The 22,138-nt window shown below is 52.9% G+C and overlaps 1 protein-coding gene across 7 annotated transcripts in view; it reads left to right on the top strand.

Moving 5' to 3' along the window:
* CACNA2D2 (calcium voltage-gated channel auxiliary subunit alpha2delta 2) overlaps positions 1-22,138 on the top strand; it is a 138,321-nt gene that overhangs the window by 19,582 nt on the left and 96,601 nt on the right. For all 7 annotated transcript variants that reach the window (XM_038566355.1, XM_038566356.1, XM_038566357.1 and 4 more), the window contains exon 2: positions 5,945-6,026. In XM_038566355.1, coding sequence (XP_038422283.1) covers positions 5,945-6,026 — 82 coding nt within the window. The remainder of the gene's footprint in view (positions 1-5,944; positions 6,027-22,138) is intronic.

Consider the following 22,138-nt stretch of genomic DNA (forward strand, 5'->3'; position numbering starts at 1 on the left):
AACTGTGCTGGCTGGCCTCTACCTCTGTAGGCACTCTCATGTCCTTGGCCAGGAGTGCCTGGACCCAATTGGCCTCTCAGGAGCAGATGACCTTGGCTAGACTTTTCCCCTCTGCTGTCCTCAGGAGACTGTAATCAGATCAGGGTCCAGAGTGATACCCCGGGCTTTGAGCCCCAAAAGACGCTGAGGCCCAAGCATCTTCTCTCCTGAGTAGACAAGGGAAGGATGCTCCTATCACAGGAGGCCCTGGCCTTCCTGAGGGGTTGCCCCTGTTGTCAGGGTCTCTGAGGCAGTGCAGGGGGGTGCTGCAGCCCAACTGGAGGCTTCAGTCTAAGGAAAAGGCAAGGCCACCCCACACTTAATGAGCTGCAGGTCTGAGGAAGAAGATTGGACTGTGGGTCTGTGCACATGAGTGTGTGGGGCAGGCAGCACTGCTGATGTCCCTTCCATAGGGCTGTGATTTCCACCTGCCTCTTCTAAGGGTTGTGAGAGATAGACAAGTGGTGAGCTTTATTGCCATTTTCCAGATGGAAAAACTGGGGCCTAACAGGACACGTCTGGTTCAAGGCCTCAAAAGAGCCAGGGCTGATCCTGGCACTCAGTCTCGGTAGAGAGGGACATCCACCCGAGCAGTCAGGGAGGACTCCCTGGTGGAGGTGGCTGTGGAGATGCCACAATCCTGGGGTGCGGCCTTGAGCCTCCTGCCATTTGCCATGTGCCCATGGTCTAGGGGCCACATGTGCTCTCTGAGCTTGGGGTAGCTGTTGGGGGACTAGTGCCCTCTCCAGGCCCACTCACCAGTCATCTTCCCCCAGGCTGGGCTCAGCCTGATACAGGCCCTCTAGCCCATCTCTGGGGCTCTCTTCATGTCTGTGTCTCTCTGTCTGTCTCTCCCTCACCACCCTTCTCCTGCCCTATCTTTTCTTCTTTCCCCTTTAGAAGACTGTGAAGGCGCCGAGGTGGGAGGTGGCAGGCCAGGTGAAATATAATCAGAATAATTAAATAACAATTTATTTTAAATCGTTGCCTCCCCCAGCGCTGGGAGAATAATTGGCCAGCCTGTCACAAGAGAAGTAGGAGACCTGTGGGCTGCCATCACTGCCAGGTTTGGTTTGCATGCCCTTAGCAGCAAGTGGCCTTCATGGCCCTCACCTGCCCCAGCCCATCCACCCCTCCTGCCTCACCTGCAGTCCCACCCTTGCACCCTGCCCCCCACCTACCCGCCCACCCGCCCTGTCACGATGGCTGCTCTGCTAAGCTAGTGGGAGGACAGCAGATTGCTTATAGGTCCCCAGTGGAACCAGGTTTATCCAGGCAGTCTGCCTGGTGGAGGCATCCTGCAGCAGGGCTTTGATGGCAAAATGCCTCCATAGTGGTGAAGAGGCCAGCAGAGGCAGAGATTGGTAGTCCTGAGGCCTCGGCCTCCCTGGGTCTGCCCCTGTCTGCTCTGGAACAAAGCCTGCCTCCTTCCCTTCTTGCCCTTCTGCAGGGTCCAGATGCCCACACCCACCCATGCCCTCTGAGGGGAAACCTGCAGTGTCACCTGTCTCTGGGTTTTTGATTTGTTTAATTATAGATGAGTTTTCTGCATAATTTATTCCAAAAGCCTGGATTATACTGTACAATTAAATCACATTCTGATCAACAACTTCGTGTATAAAATTAACAACTGGCAACAGTTTAATCTGTCCTGCGGCATCTGCACGCAGGCTCTTTCCCTCTCTCCTCTCCCCCTCCCCCCCTTTTCCTGCCCCATTCTCCTGCCCTGCTGCTCCCCTCTGGGGGAGCCTGCACAGCTGGCCTCCCCAGGTTCAAGCTGGGCTCTCTGTGGGTCCGCCTGCTGAAGGGGTCCTCGGCCTACACGCAGATGAGCCCACACCCTTGCCTGAGAGTGACAAGGCCTCTTCTCTCACACACCCTTCTAGGTTCTGAAGCGTGCCCTGGAGAGCAAGGCCTGGTGTCTTGCAGCACCTTGGTTCTTCTTCCCACTGGGCTGCCCTCCGACCGGCAGGCCCAGGATGAGTGCTCTCTGCCCTGTGCCCACTCCCTGCCTCTCTCAGGCTTTGGGGGAATTCTTTCCACACTCCCTCCCCCCGCACCCCTCTTCCCAAGTGTGGGCATTCGTGGGAGATTTCCTAAGCCCTGGGCCACTCTGTTGGGTGTTCTTGTAGTCCCCAGGAGTCCCTGGTAACTATGCATTGAGGCTGCCATGAGGATTTGGCCATTGAAGCTTTCAGCCAGTCATTCCCCCCATTTACAGATAGGAATACTGAGATTTGAAGGGAGCTGGACTCCCTGAGTCAAGGTCACACAGCCTCCTGGGCCTGAGGCCTCCCAGAAGTTGCTGAACCCTGGATGGGTGGGGTCAGGGAGCTGATAGAGCAGGAAGGACAGGTCTGGCTTCTCTGTGAGTAGGTGGCCCCTCAGCCATCCTTGCCAGGGGCCTTTGCGTAATGGGGGCCTGGCAGCTGCACCTCCCTGTATTCAGGCACATAGAGGACACACAGACACAAGGGTCTGTCCTCAGCCTCTCTTGCCCATACCAGTCATCCCAAGGGCTGTAGCCCCTGGCTGCATGTGCTTCCTCCCAGACACTTTTTCTCCTCCTGTCTTGCTAATTTGGCACTCAGAGACACTTATAGAGAAACAGTGTCATCTCGATGAAGAGCATGGAAAATCACAGGGATGGAGGGAACCAGCAGGTGTGTCTACCCTATTGGGAGGGTGACCCCTGGGCAACACTGTCTGATAGGGAGGCGTGGCACCTGGAGCCAGGCTGATGGGAGCCCAGGCAAGATTCTGTCAGCTTGCCTCTGACCCAATGTGCCTGGTGTCACACCTTGTAGCTAGGTCTGTACACCAGCCAAACCCTGGAGCCCACAGAATCTCATCTCTATGATAGTGAAATGATTTATCTATCATGTTCTTCTTAATACTGGGGCACACATAATTGCCTTCCTAATTGGGTTTGGTTTAGGTGAATTATCAGAACAACTTGTTTTCCCTGGCATTGTTTTGATGCTCAGTGCAGCTAGGGTCTGGGGGTCTGTCCATCAGGCAGGTGCTAGACCAAGGGCTAGGGCCATCCCCAGGTTCCAGGAGGATGTGTGTGTCCTGCTGTGTCATGGGCGGACTGTCCCTGTGGCCTACAGCAGAGTCTAGAGCTGCTGAGTCTGGGGGAAGAAGTGGGGAAACCATGTGAGTGTGTGTGTGTGTGTGGGGGGGGTGTGTATGAGTGTGAGAGAGAGTAGCAGGGAGGGAGGGAAGGAAAGAGTGTGTGTGTCTTGGAAAGAATTGGACTTTATCCTGAGATTTGGCTCTTCTAAAATTCTTTTAGTGTTGAAATAGCCTTTTTAGATGAAATGATGGTGATTATAATAATAATAATGTGTTGTCTGAACAAAATAAAAACTTGGCATCCATGTCTGTTCTTCCAATTAATTTTCTTTTAGTTATCTGTGAAATTCTAGAACCAGAGACCTATAGATACAGTAGAAAAGAGTCAACAGCCTGGGGCTGAATCAGTGGTGTGCTAGTAAATGTTTACAATTCCCTCTCCAGGGGGAAAAAACTGTGATTTGTAACATTTGCCGATTTCTGTGGTATAAATATTCCCACGATGGCCGATTTCAAGTTCTCAAAGTGACAGTACTAGCTGCAGAGCTGGGAGGAAGTACACCCTTTTGCTTGGCTCTTGCTGACTCTAGCACGTCTGTGTATCAAGTTCTGTGTTCACCACTTCTTAGGTGGGTAACCTTTGGCTGGTCACGTAAAGCCCCCGTGCCTCAGTTTCCTGATCTGTAAATTGGGAATGATGATGTTTACAGCTTTGTGAGGATTGAAGCAAGAGAGCAAGTGGCACGCTGGCACCACTCCATATGCATAATGGGTGCCCTTGTACATATTAGTCCCATAAAGGATTATGATTGGCATTCGTCCCATAAACCAATGAGTGGCTGAGGGCAGGGGCAGAGCAGAGTTAATGGTTCCCTTTGGAGATCAGCTCCTTGACCTCACCCATTTTTGTATCTAGCTGGACGCAGGACTGTGCAGCAAGCCATCTCAACATTGGCCGCCCTGGGCTCTGTCTCAGGAGCACAAAACAGCCACCTGCCCCCCGTCCACCCACAGCCAAGGCCAAGCGATCAGCACCTGGTGCATAGGAACAGGGGCCAAGCAGGCTTTCCATTCTCTGCTGGGCTTTGCCCTCCCCTGGCTAGCAGCTGGGGCCTGATTGCCCTTTGTAGCCTGGTCTGCAGCCTTGCCTCCTCCTGAGCTTGGGGTTAGCTTTTTCCCTGTGCCCGGGAGTGGAGGTGGGCATCAGGCTGTGGCTTAGCCAGCAACATGCTGAAGCTAATACCTATTTCTTTTGATGTTTGATTTTTTTTTTTTTCCATCATGGTCCTGACATTCAGCTTGGCAAATTGCAATTAGTGATCCGCCCGCCTCCCGCTCCAAGTTCCCATGCCAACCGACCCAGGCACACACAATGGCACAGGCCCAGCCCCCCAGCCACAGGCCTGAAGATGGATGTGGGGCAGGGGGCTGGGGTGGAGGCTCAGGCTCTTCTGACCCAGAGAGCTAGTAGAGTCCTGGCCCCGCATGGCACTGGGGAAGGTAAGGCAGGTAGCAGGCCCAGGGCAGGCGCCATCTCCTGGGTCCTGTGGGTTCTGGGATACTCCTCCAGAGACTGGGGGGCTGGCATCACCCACCCCTACCTTTCCCAATGGGCTATGCCTAACCCATGGTGCATTTAAATCTTTGTGGTAACTCTCCTATGAGCCCTCCCTGGAATGGCCTCGTTCTGTGTGTGATGGGATGAGGAAGTGGAGGCGCCTTTTCAGATGCATTAGGGCAGGGGCTCTTGGTCACAGCAGAGAACACCTCTGGAAGTGTGGAGAACATCTCCCTGGTAGGCTCTTGGCAAAGACTGGTAGGATTTTGCTCACCTGATCTGGCACTGCCTGAAGGAAGGATCACAGGTTAGAAGGTGGACCAAGCCTCTCCCCAAATGCCATTCCTGTTCGTGGGTGTGGGCTGGAAATACTGGGCCATGAGGCCACTTGTCCCTCCTGTCCACTCACAAGTATCCCTGTGTAGCACTCTTGACCGCCTTTCCTTCTCATACCCTATGAGGTGGCCCCAAGTTATCCCCACTTTCTGGAGGAGGAAACTGAGACACAGATGGGTTCGAATGAGTTCAGAGTAACGCCAGCGTAAAGGAGGCCTACTTAGGCTGGTGGCTCAGGTGAACGACTCATGGGGCTTCCCAGGCCCCCAGAAAGGGTCAGGATGGTCCGAACTGGACCTGCAGGTGGACAGTTCATGCACGGCATGCAGCAGTGAGCTTCACATAGCATCTGTGTTTTAGAGAGCCAGAAAGGTGAGGGCTGCCTCCACCAGAAGCTTTCCATGTCCGCATCTCCGGTGAGGCCCACAAGGGCAGGAACCTGCCCCGGCTACACAATGACTTGGTGGTGACAGCAGTGACTCTAGCTGGACACAGGACTCCAGGCCTCATGGAGCCTCGAGGACCGGAGGCTTTGAGAACCAGCAGCCCCCACATCGCTCACTCATATTCCCCTCCTCCCTAGTGTCCAGAGTCCCCATGTTCAGAGCTGCAACATCAAGGGCTGACTCTTCACGGTGAGAAATAGTCTCCCTGCAGGCTTCTTGGAGCTGCTAGACTCCCTCAGTGCATTTAAACTACAATCCGCTCTCCTCCCTGTCTGTCCAATAGTACATGAGGAGAGCCTGGGCCACCAGGTCTAGGCTTCAAAGGCAATCACAGGCTTACTGTGGCTCCTAGCCTTTGTTTCTCCTCCAGTGGAAATTGGGTTCTGAAGGAGTGGTTGCTACTGGTCACACCCCAGATCACTTGGTGTGGGGCTGTGCCAGTGCTGGGTGGGGGGGCCCTCCTGACACCTCTCTTCTCTGCACACAGGATGCAGCACTGGGCCCGACGCCTGGAGCAAGAGATTGATGGCGTGATGCGGATCTTTGGGGGTGTCCAGCAGCTCCGTGAGGTAAGTGTGGTACTCTTTGCTTTCTGCTCAGGGTTCCTCTTCTGACTGGGAATGGGAGAAGGGCTTCAAAGATAAGGAGTGAGGTTAGGTGTGGTGGAACACTGCTGGGCTCATCAGGGCAGTTGAGGAAATAACTAGAAAAACAGCCTGCTCTTCCTGGTACTGAGCACTATCCAATGAGCTCTGCTGTCAGGGTGTTGGGCTTGCAGGGTTTTAGGATTTGTTTTTGTTGTTGTTGTTGTTTTTAAAGATTTTATTTATTGGGATGCCTCGGTGGCTCAGTGGGTTGAGTGTCTGCCTTTGGTTCAGGTCATGATCCTGGGGTCCTGGGATCGAGCCCTGCATTGGGCTCTCTACTCAGCAGGGGGGCCTGCTTCTCCCCCTGCCTCTGCCTGCCTCTCTGCTCACTTGTGCTCTATCTCTAAGCAGTGGGAGAGGGACAAGCCAACTCTGCACTGAGCACAAAGCCTGACATGGGGCTTGATCCCATGACCCTGAAATCATGACCTAAGCCGGAATCAAGTGACTGAGCCACTCAGGCATGCCAGGCTCTCAGGTTTTTAAGTGGGTGAGGTCTGTGTTTGTGGTAGCGCCTGAGGCAAAAGGCCAGGCCTTGGAGCGTGCAGTGGATGTGGTTGCACACAGAGGCTGAGGGGCTGTCCACACAATGAGTGCGGTGTCCAGGCCGAACAACAGTGGAGAGCTGCGCTGGCCACACAGGACACTGTAGCAGGAGACGGGTTGAAAGCCTGTGCTTGGTGAGTTGAGGGATCAGGGCAGGAGGGGGTGATTGATTAGGCGTGAGCAACCACATTCATCCTTGGAGATTATGTTAATGTTTGAAATAGTGATGTGAAGAGCAGGCCATCCGTCACCCCCAGAAGGCTGCAAAATGTGTCGCTGTCAGGTTCCTGAGCCGTCGCTCGTTATGTGGAAATGCAGAGGCTCGGAGAGCTGAGCTCTTGGAGTGCTTGCGTGGGACTCCCAGGGACCTATGGGGACTTCAAGAAGCTCTTGCTGAAGGCTTGGGCCAGGACACCTAAGCAGGGAAATAACAGGGTTCACCTGCCGATGGTTGTCCTGGAACAGCAGAGTAAACAGAGTTTCTTGTTGGTGGTTCAGCCAAGAGTCTGGGTCTGGACATTGTTTGTGACATCCTTCTTGGTCAGGACTGGGCTCAGTGCGTGTGGGGAAGCTACCATGGGGTTTTCTCCTCGGTCCTTTCCTCCTCCTTAGCTTAGAGCAGGTACCCAGGAAGTGGGGCTGGCACTGGACTAGTGGCCCAGTCTCTCTGAACTCCTCCACCGTAATTGCTGGGCTTGAATTGCAGTAACCCCCACCCCACTCTTCCTGTGAACTCTCAATGACTCAGCCGTACTTGGAGGCCAGCAGAGCTTTCCAGAGAAAGCACTGTAGGAAAAGCTGTTCCGGAACAGAAGTCAATTTATGCTCAGGAATTGCACCCGGCACTGACTAGGTTCTAAGTGGGCTCTGCCAAGTGTAGCCGTGTAGGTTAATGAAGAAGGGATAGTACCCTGAATATGTGTCATGTGCCTTTCCAAGTTTTGTGTTGGAACCTAAGATGTACCCCATATAAGCAGTTAACTAAACACCTCCAGTCAAGAATCTTCCATGCTTTGAATTTTCAGCTTGAGGCCATTGCTTATTTTATGGTCATGGGCAACTCAGACCACGAAAGTTTGCCAGTGAGAAGATAATGCACACATTTCATGCGTGAGATTTGATTCTGTGAACCATTGAGCTCCCTAGCTGGTGAGAAGCAGAGATGGAAGGCTAGCTCAGCATCCCCACTGTGTGCTTCTGGGCGAGTCCTAGACCCTCTGTAATCCTCACTCTTGGTCTATGGTGTGGCTAGGAGGTATGATTGGAGGATGAGGTGGTGAGAATAACAGTGGATGGACTGACACAGACACCACCTTTTCTGGAAATTTGAATTTCCTTCCTTGATCATTTTCCCTCCTAGGACATGTTGGTCCCTTCCTTTCTGATGGGAGTTGAGTGATTCCAGACACTCTCATCAATGAGCACATCCTGCCCCCACCCGGCCAGCCATACCAAGAGTCATACAGCTGGCTACGCCAGACCTGAGGCTTGGACCAGGGCTCCTGACTCTAGGGCGCTACCCCTTCTCTGGTTGCACCTCTTGGAAGGGAGGCAGGGTGAGGCTGGGGAAGTGGGGAGCTGGGCTGGAGTAGGGGCCATGTTTGTTGCGGCTGTGGCCAGCCTGGCCGCAGGCAGAGAAGTGCTGACCTGGCGTTCCCGGCTGGCTCCTCCTGGCATCCTCTGCCTGCTGCCGGCTGCCAGCTCTCCAGCGGCTCTCTGTCCTGCTCCAGTTTTTTCTCACCTGCTTCCTCAGTCTCTTAGTTCCTGCTGACAGCTCTGGGGCTGCTTCTTGGCACCAGGCACTCTGGTGAGGGTGGGTGGTAGAGAAGCAGGTAGAGTTCTAGAGAAGGACAATCCCATGGGAGTGGGAGGGAGCCAGCCTCCCCACCCCCACAATCCACCCCAAACCTGACTGAGTCACCACAGCTCTCCTTCAAATGCGTATGAGTGGGCCTGTGTGCCTAGCCTATGTCCAGCTCTGAGTCAGGAGAATGCTTGCAGCACAGCCCTGACCCAACTGCTGATGCTCCTGGGGATCCTGGCACCAGCTCTGCCAAGCTGCCAACCTCAGCCCCCAGTGGCCTCCCCAGGCTCCCTGAGCTGACTCTATGCTCCCCGCAAACACCCTGCAGTTAAGGTGTCCTGGCATCTGGGTTCCCTTGGCCTTCTTCCCCTGCATGGCTGCCTTCTGCCTCTACTCCAGTCCTAGAGGCTGTCCCCCTCCCAGAAGCTAGACACCGCAAGAGCTGGCAGCTACAAGAGTCCAGAAACTGCAGGCAGTGGCATTTGGGAGCACTTTCCTTGCATTGGCACTTTGCTCCTCCTGAGCACAACCCCTTGGGGACGTGGCTGGGTACAGACTGGGGCCCACTTATAGGTTAGGAACCATAGCACACCAAGGTGGGGTGTGTGGGCTGTCTGCAAAGACCCCACCATGTTTCCTCATCTGAGTTCAGGGCCAGCACATAGTGGGTGCTCCCACTGTGGCCTGGTGCTCATGTGCCATCCCCACCCCCATGCTTAGCCAGACGCCCCTGAGCCATGTCCCCGCTGGGTACCCTACTCCCCCCCATGCCTTGGCCTACTCCTAATGTGAACAAGCCACAGAAGTGTGGACTCTGTTTTAGTGTGCCCTCTCCAGAACCCCTGGAGGCTGATCAAGATCTCCAAGTTCCTTCTCTGCCCTCCCCCATCAGCACCATATTGTCCCCATCCTGGGGGGAGGGGAGGTGAAGAGCAGAGAGCAGATGCTTGGGCTCTGAGCTCATTTACATAATGAGGCTGATCAGGATGAATAATTCATCAGGTGCCTGGGGGTGCTTGGGGGAAGATATGGAGATGGCCAGTCTCCCAACTCTGAAGCCCAGGTCACTCTGACAGGTACAGCCAGGAACCTCCTCACTTCTGACTGAGTGTCCAGTGCAAAAGGAGAACAACTCTAGGGACCTTGTGGGAAAGCAAAGCAGGAGAGATTATAGTCAGACGTAAGGAAGAACCAGTGGCTCAAAAGTGCACCACCATCCGGAGATGGGTTCCTGACCTGGGTGAAACACCTTCCTTGGAGGGTCTCTAGAGAAGGATGTAAGAAGATCGTCTCTCTGGGGTGAGAGGAGGCTTCCTGGCCGAAGCTGGGCTGGGAACAGAGACCTAGGATGACCGTGTCTGGGGTCCACAGACCACTCTCTGGAAAGTGTCAAGCCAAGCCTGGGCTCTGGGAGCCTTTGTATTGACATCAACCACTCCTACCTCACCTTCCAACTGGGGCAGAAATGGCTTAGAACCCTGTCAACATCCCTGGCTGCCTCAGTTCCATGATGACTGTAGCTCAGCTGCATGCTGCTGGTTACTCCTGTGGTCTTAATGTACAAATGGGAAAACGAGGGTCCTGAGCAACTGTCTCCACCATACAGTCCCATCCTGGAGCCCCGACAGGCCAGTCTTAAGTGGTAGTGGGATCGGGGAGAAGTACTAAGCCAGAGGTGCAGGTCTGAGGCCTGTCTGGAGGAGCTACCCCGAGGAAGCCCCTCCCTTCAGCTGTTGAGCTGTGTCCACAAAGAACAGGAAACCCAGGTCTCAGAGACCTTTAACCCCAAAACTCCTACTCCCCTCCCCACTGATGTGCTCCTTTGGATAGCCATGGTGATTCAGACTGATGGCGCCCATGTGTCCTCACTTCTCCAGGTGGCCAGGAATGGCACTGCTGAATGGGTGATGGTGCCAGTCCCAGCCCATCTTGTTTGCCCCTGGCCATCCCTGTACCCTGTCTGCTTCATGCTCCCTGGGAATGTGTAATTAGTATCTGCAGAGGGCCACATCTGGAGTAGGCTCCTGGCAAGGACCAAAGTCTGGCCACATAAAGGGCCCCTTTCCTAAGGGGCTCAGGGAAGCAAGGACAGGGGTTCCTTCATACATTTCCTTTGAAACAGGCCTCCCACTGTCCCTCCAGCCCTCCCCCCTGGCTGGTACTGCCAATTCCTGCAACTCATGCATTCTCACATGCTGGCTCAGGGGTACTGGCCAAGGCTGTGGTTGGCCCCCATCTGTGGAGGGTCCTCTCTGGGTATCTGGGCATTCAGATGCGGTTAGTAGCAGTGTTCAAGAGCGCCAGAGAAGCTCAGAACCCTAGAGGGACTGGGACACACACACACACACACACACCCGCCCAGAGACCGGCACAGCTGTCCTGGCTGATGTGCTCATAGTCAGGTGAAGGGTGTGAGGGAGCCCAGACAGACCTATCAAAACCCCTCCGTAAGTCTCCCAGAAGCCTCAGAACCTTAGTCCTAGGGCCTCTGCTCTTGTTCCTCCCAAAGCCCCTACCCCTCCTCCAGCCACCTCCCAGTAAGGCCCAGCAGCGCCCTCCTTTCTCCCGGTGAAGATGATCAGGATGTGGGGTGCATGGGGGTGGAGGTGGTGGGGGGCACGGGTGTGAAATATGCTACTGGGTAGGGATTGCTGCCGCTCGCCTCTCTAAAAACCCACATATATTATTCTTTAATGGAAAGTTAATTGTCTTATTATTCCCTCCATATGGTCCTCTTGCTCGGCACCCAGCGGGGATGCATGGGGCTGAGGAGGGGCTCCTGGGAGGGCGTCTGAAACGTGGTGAGGCCGCCACTTGAGCATAATTAGATACACAGAGGCAGATGCAGGGAAGCCCGGCCAAAGCCTGCCTGGACCCCCTCTCTGTCCCCCCAGCCCGATCTGTTCCCCACTCCTTCCCTTCCCAGACCTGCCCTGGGGTGGCCTCTTCTGCCCCTCCCCCACATAAGGTCTGGGAGTGCTGTCTCCTGAGTACTGGGTGGGGAGACAAGAGACCAGGAGGCAGGGAGACTGTGTGTCCTACTTGCCCCCTCCCCACACACACTCTGTTGTCGCCTACAGGAGGAAATTCCATTTTTGAAGCTTTTCAAAAGCCATTTCATCAGTGGCAGGAGCTCCTGCCTGCGGGCCAGCTGACTAGCTTGGGTCTCCAACACCCCTTCCACGCATCCTCCCATCAGAGAAGGGGTGCAGGGAGGTCAGTGTAGGGGGAGGGCTGCCCCGAGACACTTTGCCTGGGGACCCTGGTTTACGTTGATCATGCCTTCCATGGGCACCAGCTACTGGAGCCTCCCGCACCCCAAGGGCTCCTCCAGAGCTGCTAAGGCTGGGCCAGTACCTGTGACCCTCTCAGCCCCCATCCCCTCCCAGGCCTCTCCTTTTCCTACTCCCCTGGATGTGAGTGTGTTAGGACAGAACAGCTTCACAGCAGGTGGAGGATGCAGTGATAGGAAAGTCCCCAGAGGAGCATGAGTGGGTGGTTGCCTCCATGGCCAATTCAGAGCCCATTGCTCTGGAGTCTTGCAGGGGGAGGCTAGAGCAGGGAGCCCTGGTAGGAGGCTTTGGGAGTTCTGGCACAGCCTCAGTGAAGAGCTGCTACCCAGTGCCTATAGAGGTTGTGGGTGTGGAGGGGACAGGTCTGCGGGAGAGGCCTCTCTGGGTGTGATTAGCAGACCCATGGCTGGTGGCACAGGCCTGGCAGATGGACCACCAGCTTCCAGTTTATGCCACAAGGTCACCACAGTGCCATGGCTGAGGTCACCTCCAGAGGATGGGGACTGGGTTGGAACAGGAGAAAAGAGTTGTGCATTCCTAAGGTGAGACCTGCCTGAGGTCCCGTAGCTGGTACATGACAGAACTGGGACTTGAATCTGGCACCTGTGCCATGGGCAGCAACCCCCCGGCAGGAGGTGGTGGAAAGAGTCGGGTGGCAGGAATGGCAGTGCTGGGCCTTCCCACGCTGAGGGGCCTGGAGCTTGTTGTCCTGCCCCTCCCAGCCTCCACTTGTGAAATGGGCAGCTGAGCACCTCTGTCCTCACGGGAGACAAGAGGATCTCAAGGGACCACGGGCAAAGAAAGGCTACAGACAGAGCCCTATAAATGTGGGGGTACCTTTGCCCCCGCTCCACTATCAACTCCTTGCCCTTCCAGGAATTAGTCATAGTTTGAGGAAGTTCAGATGCCCACGATGTCCCTTTTGCTTAGCTTAACCCAGGAATTTGGAAATCAGTTTTCTTGTCCCTGCCGTCTGAGTCCGTTGTAGCTTCTATAACAGAATACCATAGACTGGGTGGCTTAGAAACAACAGGATTTCTTCCTAATGGTTCTGGAGGCTGAGAAGCCCAATATAAGGGGTCAACAGGTTTGGTGTCTGGCAAAGGCCCACTTCATGGTTCATAGACAACTGTCTTCTCACCATGTCCTCATATGGTAGAAGGCGGTAGAAAGAGCTCTCTAGGGTCCTTAATAAGGACACCAATCCCCTTCACAAGTGGCTCTGCCCTCATGACCTAATTACCTCCCATAGAGCCCACCTCCAAATACAGTCATGTTGGGATTAGGTTTCAACATGAATTTTGGGGTGGCACAGGTAACTCAGTCCCTAGCACTGACTGAGCATGCCATCTTTAGAAACCTTACAGGGCTTGGAGTGAAGGGCTGGCCCCAGGTATTGGCACTGGGGATAGGTTAGTGGGTCAGAAAATGATGTGGCTAAACCCAAGGCTGAGGATCATGGGTTCTTAAGGGTGGTAGCTTCCTTTCTCTGGAAGGTTCTGTGACTAGGGTCCCTCAGTTTCCTTATTTTTATTTGTTTAAGTAATCTCCACACCCAACCTGGGGCTTGAATCTGCCACCCCAAGATCAAGAGTCACATGTTCCTTCAACTGAGCCAACCAGGCCTGGGGTCCTTCAGTTTAAAGAAAAGACAATCTCAGAGGCCTGGTTATAGTTGAGAACCCATGGCTTTGCTGCACGCTCCTTCCCTGACACAAACACACACACACACACGCACACACACCCCTCCACCGACACACACATGCAGTAAGATAGTTCTAATGAACACCCTGGCTCTCCCCTAGAGTCCCCAGAGAGGCTGGCCTTGTAGCAGGACAGCTGGGGATCAGCTCCAAGGGGGGCCCAGTACTTGCAGATAGTTGAAAAGAGGCCAGGGACTCTTCTGCTCCATCCTGGCCTCTGCATCCATCTCAGGAGCAATGGGGCTGCAGATCCAGAGCTAAGGGCCCGTCTGGATCATCAGGGGTGGTAAATGGGGGATGGGGGTAGAGGGCCAAATGGGTTTCCATGCTGCACCCCCGGGTATGGCTGACCCGATATGCATTCCTCTCTCCTCTTCCACCCCCATCTATTGCGGGATTGGTGACAGCCATGGGGACATGTGCCTGAGATTTGTGGAGCCCCAAGCATTTGGCAGAGGCAGAGAAGTAATTGGTTCTGACAAACCACAGCTGGCCTCAGGGGTGGTATGAGCAGCATTTACCATGACCAGGCAGGAGACGGAGGCTCAGCCTGGCCTCCCTCCACCTTCTCTGAGCCTTGTGAGCAAAGATCTAGAGTTTGGGGAACGTTACAAAGCCCCAAACTTCCTGTCTTTCACATACTTCTCTCCCAGCCCTGGGACCTAGTGGCTCTGCAGGGCAGCTGGCTGGCTACTTATGTGTGTGTGTGGGTGGGGTGGGGCAGGGGGGCAGATGAGGCAGAGGTCAGGGGGATCCTGGACAGACTCCTCAGCTCACTCCTTGTGCATCCTTGGGTTCTCATGAATCAGTAAACTCCAAGGCTTAAGCGTCCTGGTCTAAGAGTGTGGGGTTGGGGGCTGGGGGATGTACATTCTGGGTGAAGAAGCAGGCTGTACACGCACAGGGTGCACATATACACACATGCCTGTGGTGCACAGACATGCATATATGTGCCCACAAGGCTGGCAAGGAGTAACTGTTTACCTAGTAACTGTTCAATGGGTAGATAAGCAAAGCGGCAGGCATCTGAAGACTGACAAGGGGGAGACCAGGACCCTGGCGTTCCCACAGGACCTTGGGAACTACCCAGCCCATATGGAGAAACAGATCCAGTGTATCAAAGTACAGCTTCAGTGCCAGATGCCTTGGGAGAAGTAGGCTCGCATGGGATTTGCTTGACCTCACATAGAGGGTCCTGGATTGCTCTTTGTGAGGGAATGGGAATGGAGGGTGTGGGGGTCTGGAAGAAGGGCCAAGAGAAGAGCCAGCTGCAAGGTGTGCTAGCACCCAGATGTCAGGCTGGGGTGGGGGAGGCTGGGCTGTTACCGGAGTGACTTGAAGGTCTGGCCAAGGTGTGTAGCTTGGGCAGGGGAGCAGGGAACCTTTGGGCCTCCCAGCCATCCCTGTGCCCTCCCGGTCCCCAGCTAGACATCCCACCTTCTCTCCCTAGTGCACTTGCCACTCTCCTCACACACCCCCATCCCCTCCAGGCCTCACCCCAGTTTTGAATCCAGCCAAAGCTCCCTCACCCAGGAAGCCCTCCAGGTCAGGGCTGAAGCCAGTAGTGTCCAGTGCTCTCTACAACCTTCTGCGCTTGCTTGCTTTGGGTACAGACAGGAGGCAGGAGCTGCCAGGACCCTGGGGCGGGCATCAAATGGGGTAGGGAGACCGTGACCAGGAGGCAGGGTCACGCCCAGGCTCCTTGGAGTCCACCTGAACACGGGCAGTCAGACCTAGAAGGCAAGCAGCCCCCGGGGCACTCCCCACCGTGATTCTTGATCCCTGTCTCACTGGGAGAAGGCTCTCTGACCTGCGGAGGCTGGTATAAGTGGAGTGAGGCTGACCACATGTGGGAGAGGACAGAAGCATGATGCCGCGAGTGGGAATGGGAGTGTATGTGCGCCTGGGAGAGGACCTGCAAATCTGTGTGCATGCGTGCTGCATGTGCGGGTGCAAACATGTGTGAGTGTGTGCTCGGGAGAGCATGTGTGCTTTGTAGGGGGGTGTGACCAGGTGAGTGTGTACACGCAAGCATGTGTATGCGGCTGAGTTCTGCGTGGAGGTGGGAGCGGGCACACTACAGAGCAGGGTGGGACCACGAGGAGGCAGATGCCAGGAGCTCTGTGTCACCCGAGCAGGCGAGAACTACTGAACTGGTTAATTAGTGAAGCTGAGAAATCTCAGTTGTGGGCGAGGAGCTCACATTCATGCACACACGCCATGTTCCCATGCGCAGTAAACATCCTCCCCACCTCCCCACCCAGTTACTCTGCCTCCTGCGCTGTGCTTGGCAGCCCTGCAGGGGAAAGGGTGCCCGTCGGCTGTGGATCTGTGTCCTTACAGCCCCGTGTGTCTGCATCCTGGGATGGGTGTTGAACCAAGCAGCCCTTCTTTGGAGAGCACAGGGCTTGTGCAGGCAGTCTTCATTGTCCCCAGTCCAGTGCTCAGAAAGGCTGGGTGGTGAGGCCCCTGAGACAGTGTTCCCATTTCACAGATGAGGGAACCGTGGCTGTGAAGGGGTGTGGGCAGGAACCTCCTTTCCATGTCTTGGGCATCCCGGTGAGGGAGAGTAACCCTTCCTGCCCCCTGAAGTGTTACTTTCTGGGGGTGGCCGAAGAGTTTGGGTGCCTGTGGGCTTAGAGCAGAGCCAGAGCTTCCTGCAGCACAGGACGGACCTCTCCAACATACAACTGCCAGTGCCTTGTCACCAGCTAGCTTCCTGTATATGCCCTGCAGGCAGGCCCAGGGCCTGATCCCGCCCCCCCCCCCCAAAAGCCTGCTGAATACCTCCCCTCTGCTGTCCTCCTATGCACCCCAGCTCCCACAGCCCCACGTATCTCCCCGTGTATGTGATGGTGGCTGCCCCTCTTCCAAATCCTCCATTTAAGTGCAGCTCCTAAGGCTCTAATGGGGTATGTCGGGCTTGGCTCTGAGGCCCAGAGTCTCCTGGATGCCAGCTCCCCACTCTCCTGCTGCCCCCACAGACCCCTTGGCCCTGCTGCTGCCTGTGTCGTCTTTGCGCAGAGAGACCCGGAAGCTGGGTCAAGTGGCAGTCACTTGCCTCTTGATCAGGTGTTGACGGAGGAGCCTTCATTATGCTCCATCTACAGGCACAGAATAAATTGGTGTGCAGTGAATTTATTCTTTTTAAAGAGGGACTTTCACACTGGGGAAAACTTTTAAAAAGAACATTTATATAAAAAGCAATTACCATGCCAGTAATTTTTATGTATTCTCCCCCTTCCATCGCTGCCTTTGTGTTTGAACGTGACCACCTCCTGGGCAGCTGCAGCCTAGCTCCCTGGCCTCTGGCTATAGCTTCATGCCTGCTGGAGTGCCTCCTCCTCCGGGAAGTCTCTGGATGCAGGGCCCCGGCCCAGCAGGGGTGCAGGCTCCAGAGCACGGCTGGGTGGATTTATGTGGAAAACTCGGGTGCTTTGGAAATTTCCTCTTGCATGCATCTCTGTCCCAAGGTTGCTCCAATTCCAGGGCTGGTTCGGCCCTTCCAAGGCCCCTCTTGGCAGCACTGAGCACTTAAAGGCACCTGCTTCCCAGCAGCATCACGGCAGATCCATGATGGGGGAGGTGGTGGTGTGGGAACAGGTATTTTCTCTCCCAAGGAGCCACTAACGGGCACCCTGCTTCCCCAGCCATTATTGCTCTTACACTCGATGCATTATGTAAATTGTCTGTTGCTAAGTAGAGGAGCTGCTCAGGGGGAACGGAGGTCTGGAGCCTTCTGCAGGGGGAAGGCAGGAGACTGGCCCTGAAAACTCACTGCTCCACATCAAGGAGGGTCTGGCAGCCCCCCAGCTCAGACTAGGACCTCCAGGGCTTGCACGCTGTCTCCTCTGACCACAGCTATATGAGGGTGGTGGCTGCACCCCACAGCAGAATGGATCTCCCTGGAGGCCAAGGAGCTCTCTCATTGGACAGGGCCATCAGACTGGGCCTTTGCTTCTCACCTTGAACTGGCTCCCAGGGTAGGACATGTGCTTCCCTGCTGCCTAAGGAGGCATGCTTCTGCCACCTGCATGAGTCTCACCAGCAGCATATTTGCCCACCGAGCCTCCTCAGAAACCCTTGACGAGCTGGAAAAGGTCATGTCCATCCCTGGGGCTGGGTGAGCCACTGCCTGCCTCCTGGGGACTTTGGGGCTCCTTTTGCAGTGAGGCACAAGGAGGCACATAAGGGGCATGAGTGGGACAAGGCCTGGGTGACAGAGGGTACTTGTCTGGCTTTCGATCTTCCCTTTTGAGACATAGACCGGGGGTCTGGGTCCAATGTCTGGTTCTCCATTCTCCGAGGGTTCCGGATTTCCTCCTGTTGAGCCCAACTCTCATCTGAGCTTATACTCTGTATGCAGCTTCTCCATGCAGGTCTCATACCTGTCCTCCCTCCCTCCCTGGGACTGGGGGCCCCTGGGATGAACATTTGTCCAGTCCAAGGAAGCCAGTGGGTAAAGGAGTTGCAGGTTTTCACATTTGCCAGAAAATTGCATGATTAGTTGGGGATTCCAGGGAGGGAGTGAGAATTTGTACAGATGTTTGTAGCTCACCCAGCCCCATTTCTCAGGTGGTCCCTTCCCTCCACAGCCCTCCCCAGGCATGGCTGCCTGTGAGTCTCAGTGACTCACCTCAGCATCAGTTTAAACAGAGGTCGGGGCAGAGGTAGTGAGTACACCATGGCTTCAGACACAGATCCACACAAGGAAGGTGTGGATCTTCTTCCTCCCATCCAGTATTGCTCCCCACTGTGGGCCACTGTCCCTCGGCTTGCTTTCTGATTACCTTCAACTTTGGGGAAATGTAGAAGTGAGGGTGAGGGGTCACCCAGATACTAAATGGGTGTTTTAACCTAAGGAGCCAGGTCTGTGTACTTAGCTGATCAGGGAATTGAAACCTTAGAACTGTCTTCATTTGCTGGAAGTGTAAACAGAGGTGGTTGTGATGTCAACAGAGCATGATATCAGCTCTGCCCTTTGGGGGCCTCCAGAGGCTGGAGTCAAAGCAGTCAGTCTCCTGCCCCGACTCCTCTGCCTACATTATCCTTTCTCCTTTCTTCCACATCCCCCTCCTTCCTCCCTTTCTTCATATTTTTAAAATTTTTTCTTACCTTTCTAGATGGATTTTTAAAGTCAGGGTTTTAAAATGAAAGTCATATGCGCACATGGTGTAGCACCATAGCTTTACCAGGCATGTTGTGTTAGGGGCGCAGCATCCCCTCCTTTCCATTTCCAACTCCCTAGAGGCTATCACTTTCTTGTCTCAGAGCTCCATATCTCTAAATGACATACTTATATGTCACTACTTCATGATTGTTCAGTTTTAGGCATTATCCATGGACATGCACTGGGAGAGAGGAGGACTTAGCTCTTAGCACTCCTCTTCTTCCCATGCATAGCCCTATCTCTAACCCTCCCATTACCATCCCATGGTCATGTGGGTGGGTCAGGACTGGTGGATCAGGATACAGGGTTGATTGACACGGTCTTGACTCGGGCAAATGCTCTTCAGAGCTGTAACTCAGTACACACTTTGGGGTACAATTTTTGCATTTTTTTCTTGCAGGTTAACAATTGTCTGGGGACTGCTTCATTTTCTGTGAATCTTTGCTAATGCTGCCTCCTAAACTCCCTGCCCTCCTCTCTGAGCGTCCTGCCATAGTGCAGATGCAGCTGGGGTTCTGTCCAATTAACCACTCAGAGAAGTCTTACCTGGAGCCTCCTTACTTGCTTTTCTGGCCTGGGACTCACACTGTGCCTAGAATTTCCCTTCCCCTGTCATCTGGATTGGAACCCCGGATTCCTGGATATCATGGGCTCTACTTCCTTGATTTCTGATTTTCTCCCTCATTTGGGTAGAGGACATTTTCAGTTGGTTTCTTGAGGAAAGGTACCCAGGAGCCAGACTTGAGACTTTCACATTCCAGAAAGCCTGCCCTTTCCCTCACACTTGGCAGAGGTTTTGGTTGGGTGTGCAAGTCCAGGATGGAAACCATTTGCCTCAGAGTTCCTATGGCAGTGCTCCATTCTTTCCAGCTCCTTGAATTGCTCTGGAGAGATCCAAAGTTCATGTGGATTCCCAATCCATTGTACATGACCTGGTTTTTATCTCTAGAAACTTTCTCCCTGTGCCCAGTGTTCAGAAATTCCACATTGCCATAACTTAGTGGGGTTTATTCTCACTCCTTACCATTCAGCAGACACTTCAAGCTGGATTTTTACATCCTTCAGGCCTGGGAAGTTTTCTTGAATGATTTCTTTGACCATTTCCTCCCTAATATTTTCTCTCCTCTTTTTCTAGAACCTTTAACTCAGACCTTTTTTTTCCCCTCTCTTTTCTCTCTGATTTTCCATCTCTGTGTTTTTTTTTTTTAAATCAGGAGGTTTCTTAATTTTATCTTCCAACAGTTCTATCAAATTTTATGTTTTATTTACCATGTTTTTGATTTCCAGGATCTCTTTTTGGTCCTTTTAACAAATAACATCTAGCTCTTGTTTCATTGTTGCCACAATGTCTGTTAGCTCTCTGAGGATGGTAGTATTATAGCTTAAAAAAGACAGCAAAAAAAAAAAAAAAACAATTCCTTTAGGGGCCCCTGGCTGGCTCAGTCTGTAGAACATGGGACTTCTGATCTAGAGGTCATGAGTTCAAGCCTCGTACTGGGTATGGAGCCTACTTAAAATCACAGATATGCGTGCATGCACACACACATACACAGACACACACACACACACACTCCTGTATTTTGAGATAATTTTAGACTTACAGAGAACTTGGCAAAATAGCACAGAAATTCCCTAACGCTTCACCCAGTTTCCTCTAATGTTATCATCTTGCATAACCATAGTACAAGTACGAAAGCTAAGGAGAAATTGACGTTGGTACATTACTATGAACCAAAGAAAAGACTGTATTTGGCTTTCACCAGTTTTTTCACTAATGTCCTTTTTCTGTACCAGGATCCCACACTGCATTTTGTTATCCCACACTGCATATCTCCTTAGGCTCCTCTAATCCATGACAGTTTTGGTAGTGTCTTTTTTGTGATCTTGACACTTTTTAAAAAGTACCCATCTGTTATTTTGTTTAACATTTGTGTTTGATGTTTTTCTATGTGTAGACTTAGGTTACGCATTTTTAGAACACCATAGGAATGATGTGTTTTCAGTATATCAGTATACCGGGGAGTACATTATGTCAGTACGATTGGTGATGTTAACTTTGGTAATTTGGTTAAGGTAGTGTCTGCTTGCTTCCCCCACTATAAAGTTGCTATTTTCCCTTTATAATTAATAAATTTCTGGGGAAAAGCTTTGAGGTTAAACAAATATCTTGATTCTCTGAAACTTTTGTTCATTGATTTTAGCATCCATTGGTGGGTCTTGCCTGCAGTGGTGTTCTAATGGTGCTTTTCTATCCTCTCATTCCTTCTACATTTATTAATCAGAATCTTTCTATAAGGAAAAACTGTCCTTTCTCCCCTGTTTTACTTATTTATATCAGTATCAACTCATGAATTACTCTATGGGTTATAATTCACTATTATCATTATTTATTTTGTTGCTTGAATTATTCCAGCTTTGAGGGTGCCTGCGTGGCTCAGTCGGTTAAGCATCTGCCTTTAGCAGGTCATGATGTTAGGGTCCTGGGATCGAGTCCCCTGCTTTGGGCTTCTTGCTCAGTATGGAGCCTGCTTCCCCCTCTCTCTCTGCTCCCCTCTCTCCCACTCATGCTCTTTCTCTCACTCACTCTCTTTCTCAAATAAATAAAATCCTTTTTTTTTAAAAAAAGAATTATTCCCACTTTGGCCATTGGGATCTCTTCCATGTTGACTCCTCTGCCCTTTTAACATACTCCTCTCCTTATTTGAGCGCTTTCTTACTTTCTGTTGTTACAAGATACTCCAAGATCATCTTGTATTTTCCCTGGAATCACCCACTTCTCCGAGGAGTTCTGGTTCCATTTATTGGCGGATGGTACTTAGAAATTAAGATTTGTGTGCCGTGTGTGCTCATTGCTCCTAGGGTGTTACTGCTTCCAGGCCCTCTCGCGATCAGAACATGGAAATGGGAAATATGTGTGTGTCTGCTACCCATGTCTTCAGTCCAATGCAACAGGCTCAATCAAGTCTTCCTCCCTTCCTCTTTGGTGACTTCCTTCTCCAACAGTGAGACACCCAGTTCTCATTGTCTATAATACATTTACAGATTTCTTCAACCCTAGCATGCACAGTTGATGGAACTTTTTTCACACTTCCGTTTCTGTGTAGCCCGGGTTCCTTCAGGTATTTTTTGTTTTGGTCTCTGACTACTATGTGCCCATCTCCCCTCCATGTTTGGGGTTCCATATAGTCTACTCATATATGTAAGCAGACAGGAGATTATGTAATAGGAACTGAGAAGTGGAGCTCACAACCCTCGGAGCCTCATCAAAAACCACCAGAGAGTGGGCCACTGAATGTGGAGCTGAGAGCTCCAGGCACGGGAGTAGGGGTATGGGTGTTCATGGACTTCGGTTTCATTGTGGGTAATCTGGCCAATGGCTCTTCTGGGCTACAGGTTCCCAGGGAAGTTTCTTTTAGCCTCCCATTTGGGGTTTTAGGGCTTACTCTTTGGGGTTCCCCAACCTCAACCTACTGCTGGCACAGGTGACCCTCCCAGGGCCTGCTGAGTCAGTCATCATG

This window comes from Canis lupus, chromosome 20, assembly GCF_011100685.1.
Source record: "Canis lupus familiaris isolate Mischka breed German Shepherd chromosome 20, alternate assembly UU_Cfam_GSD_1.0, whole genome shotgun sequence".
Taxonomy (NCBI): Eukaryota; Metazoa; Chordata; class Mammalia; order Carnivora; family Canidae; genus Canis; species Canis lupus.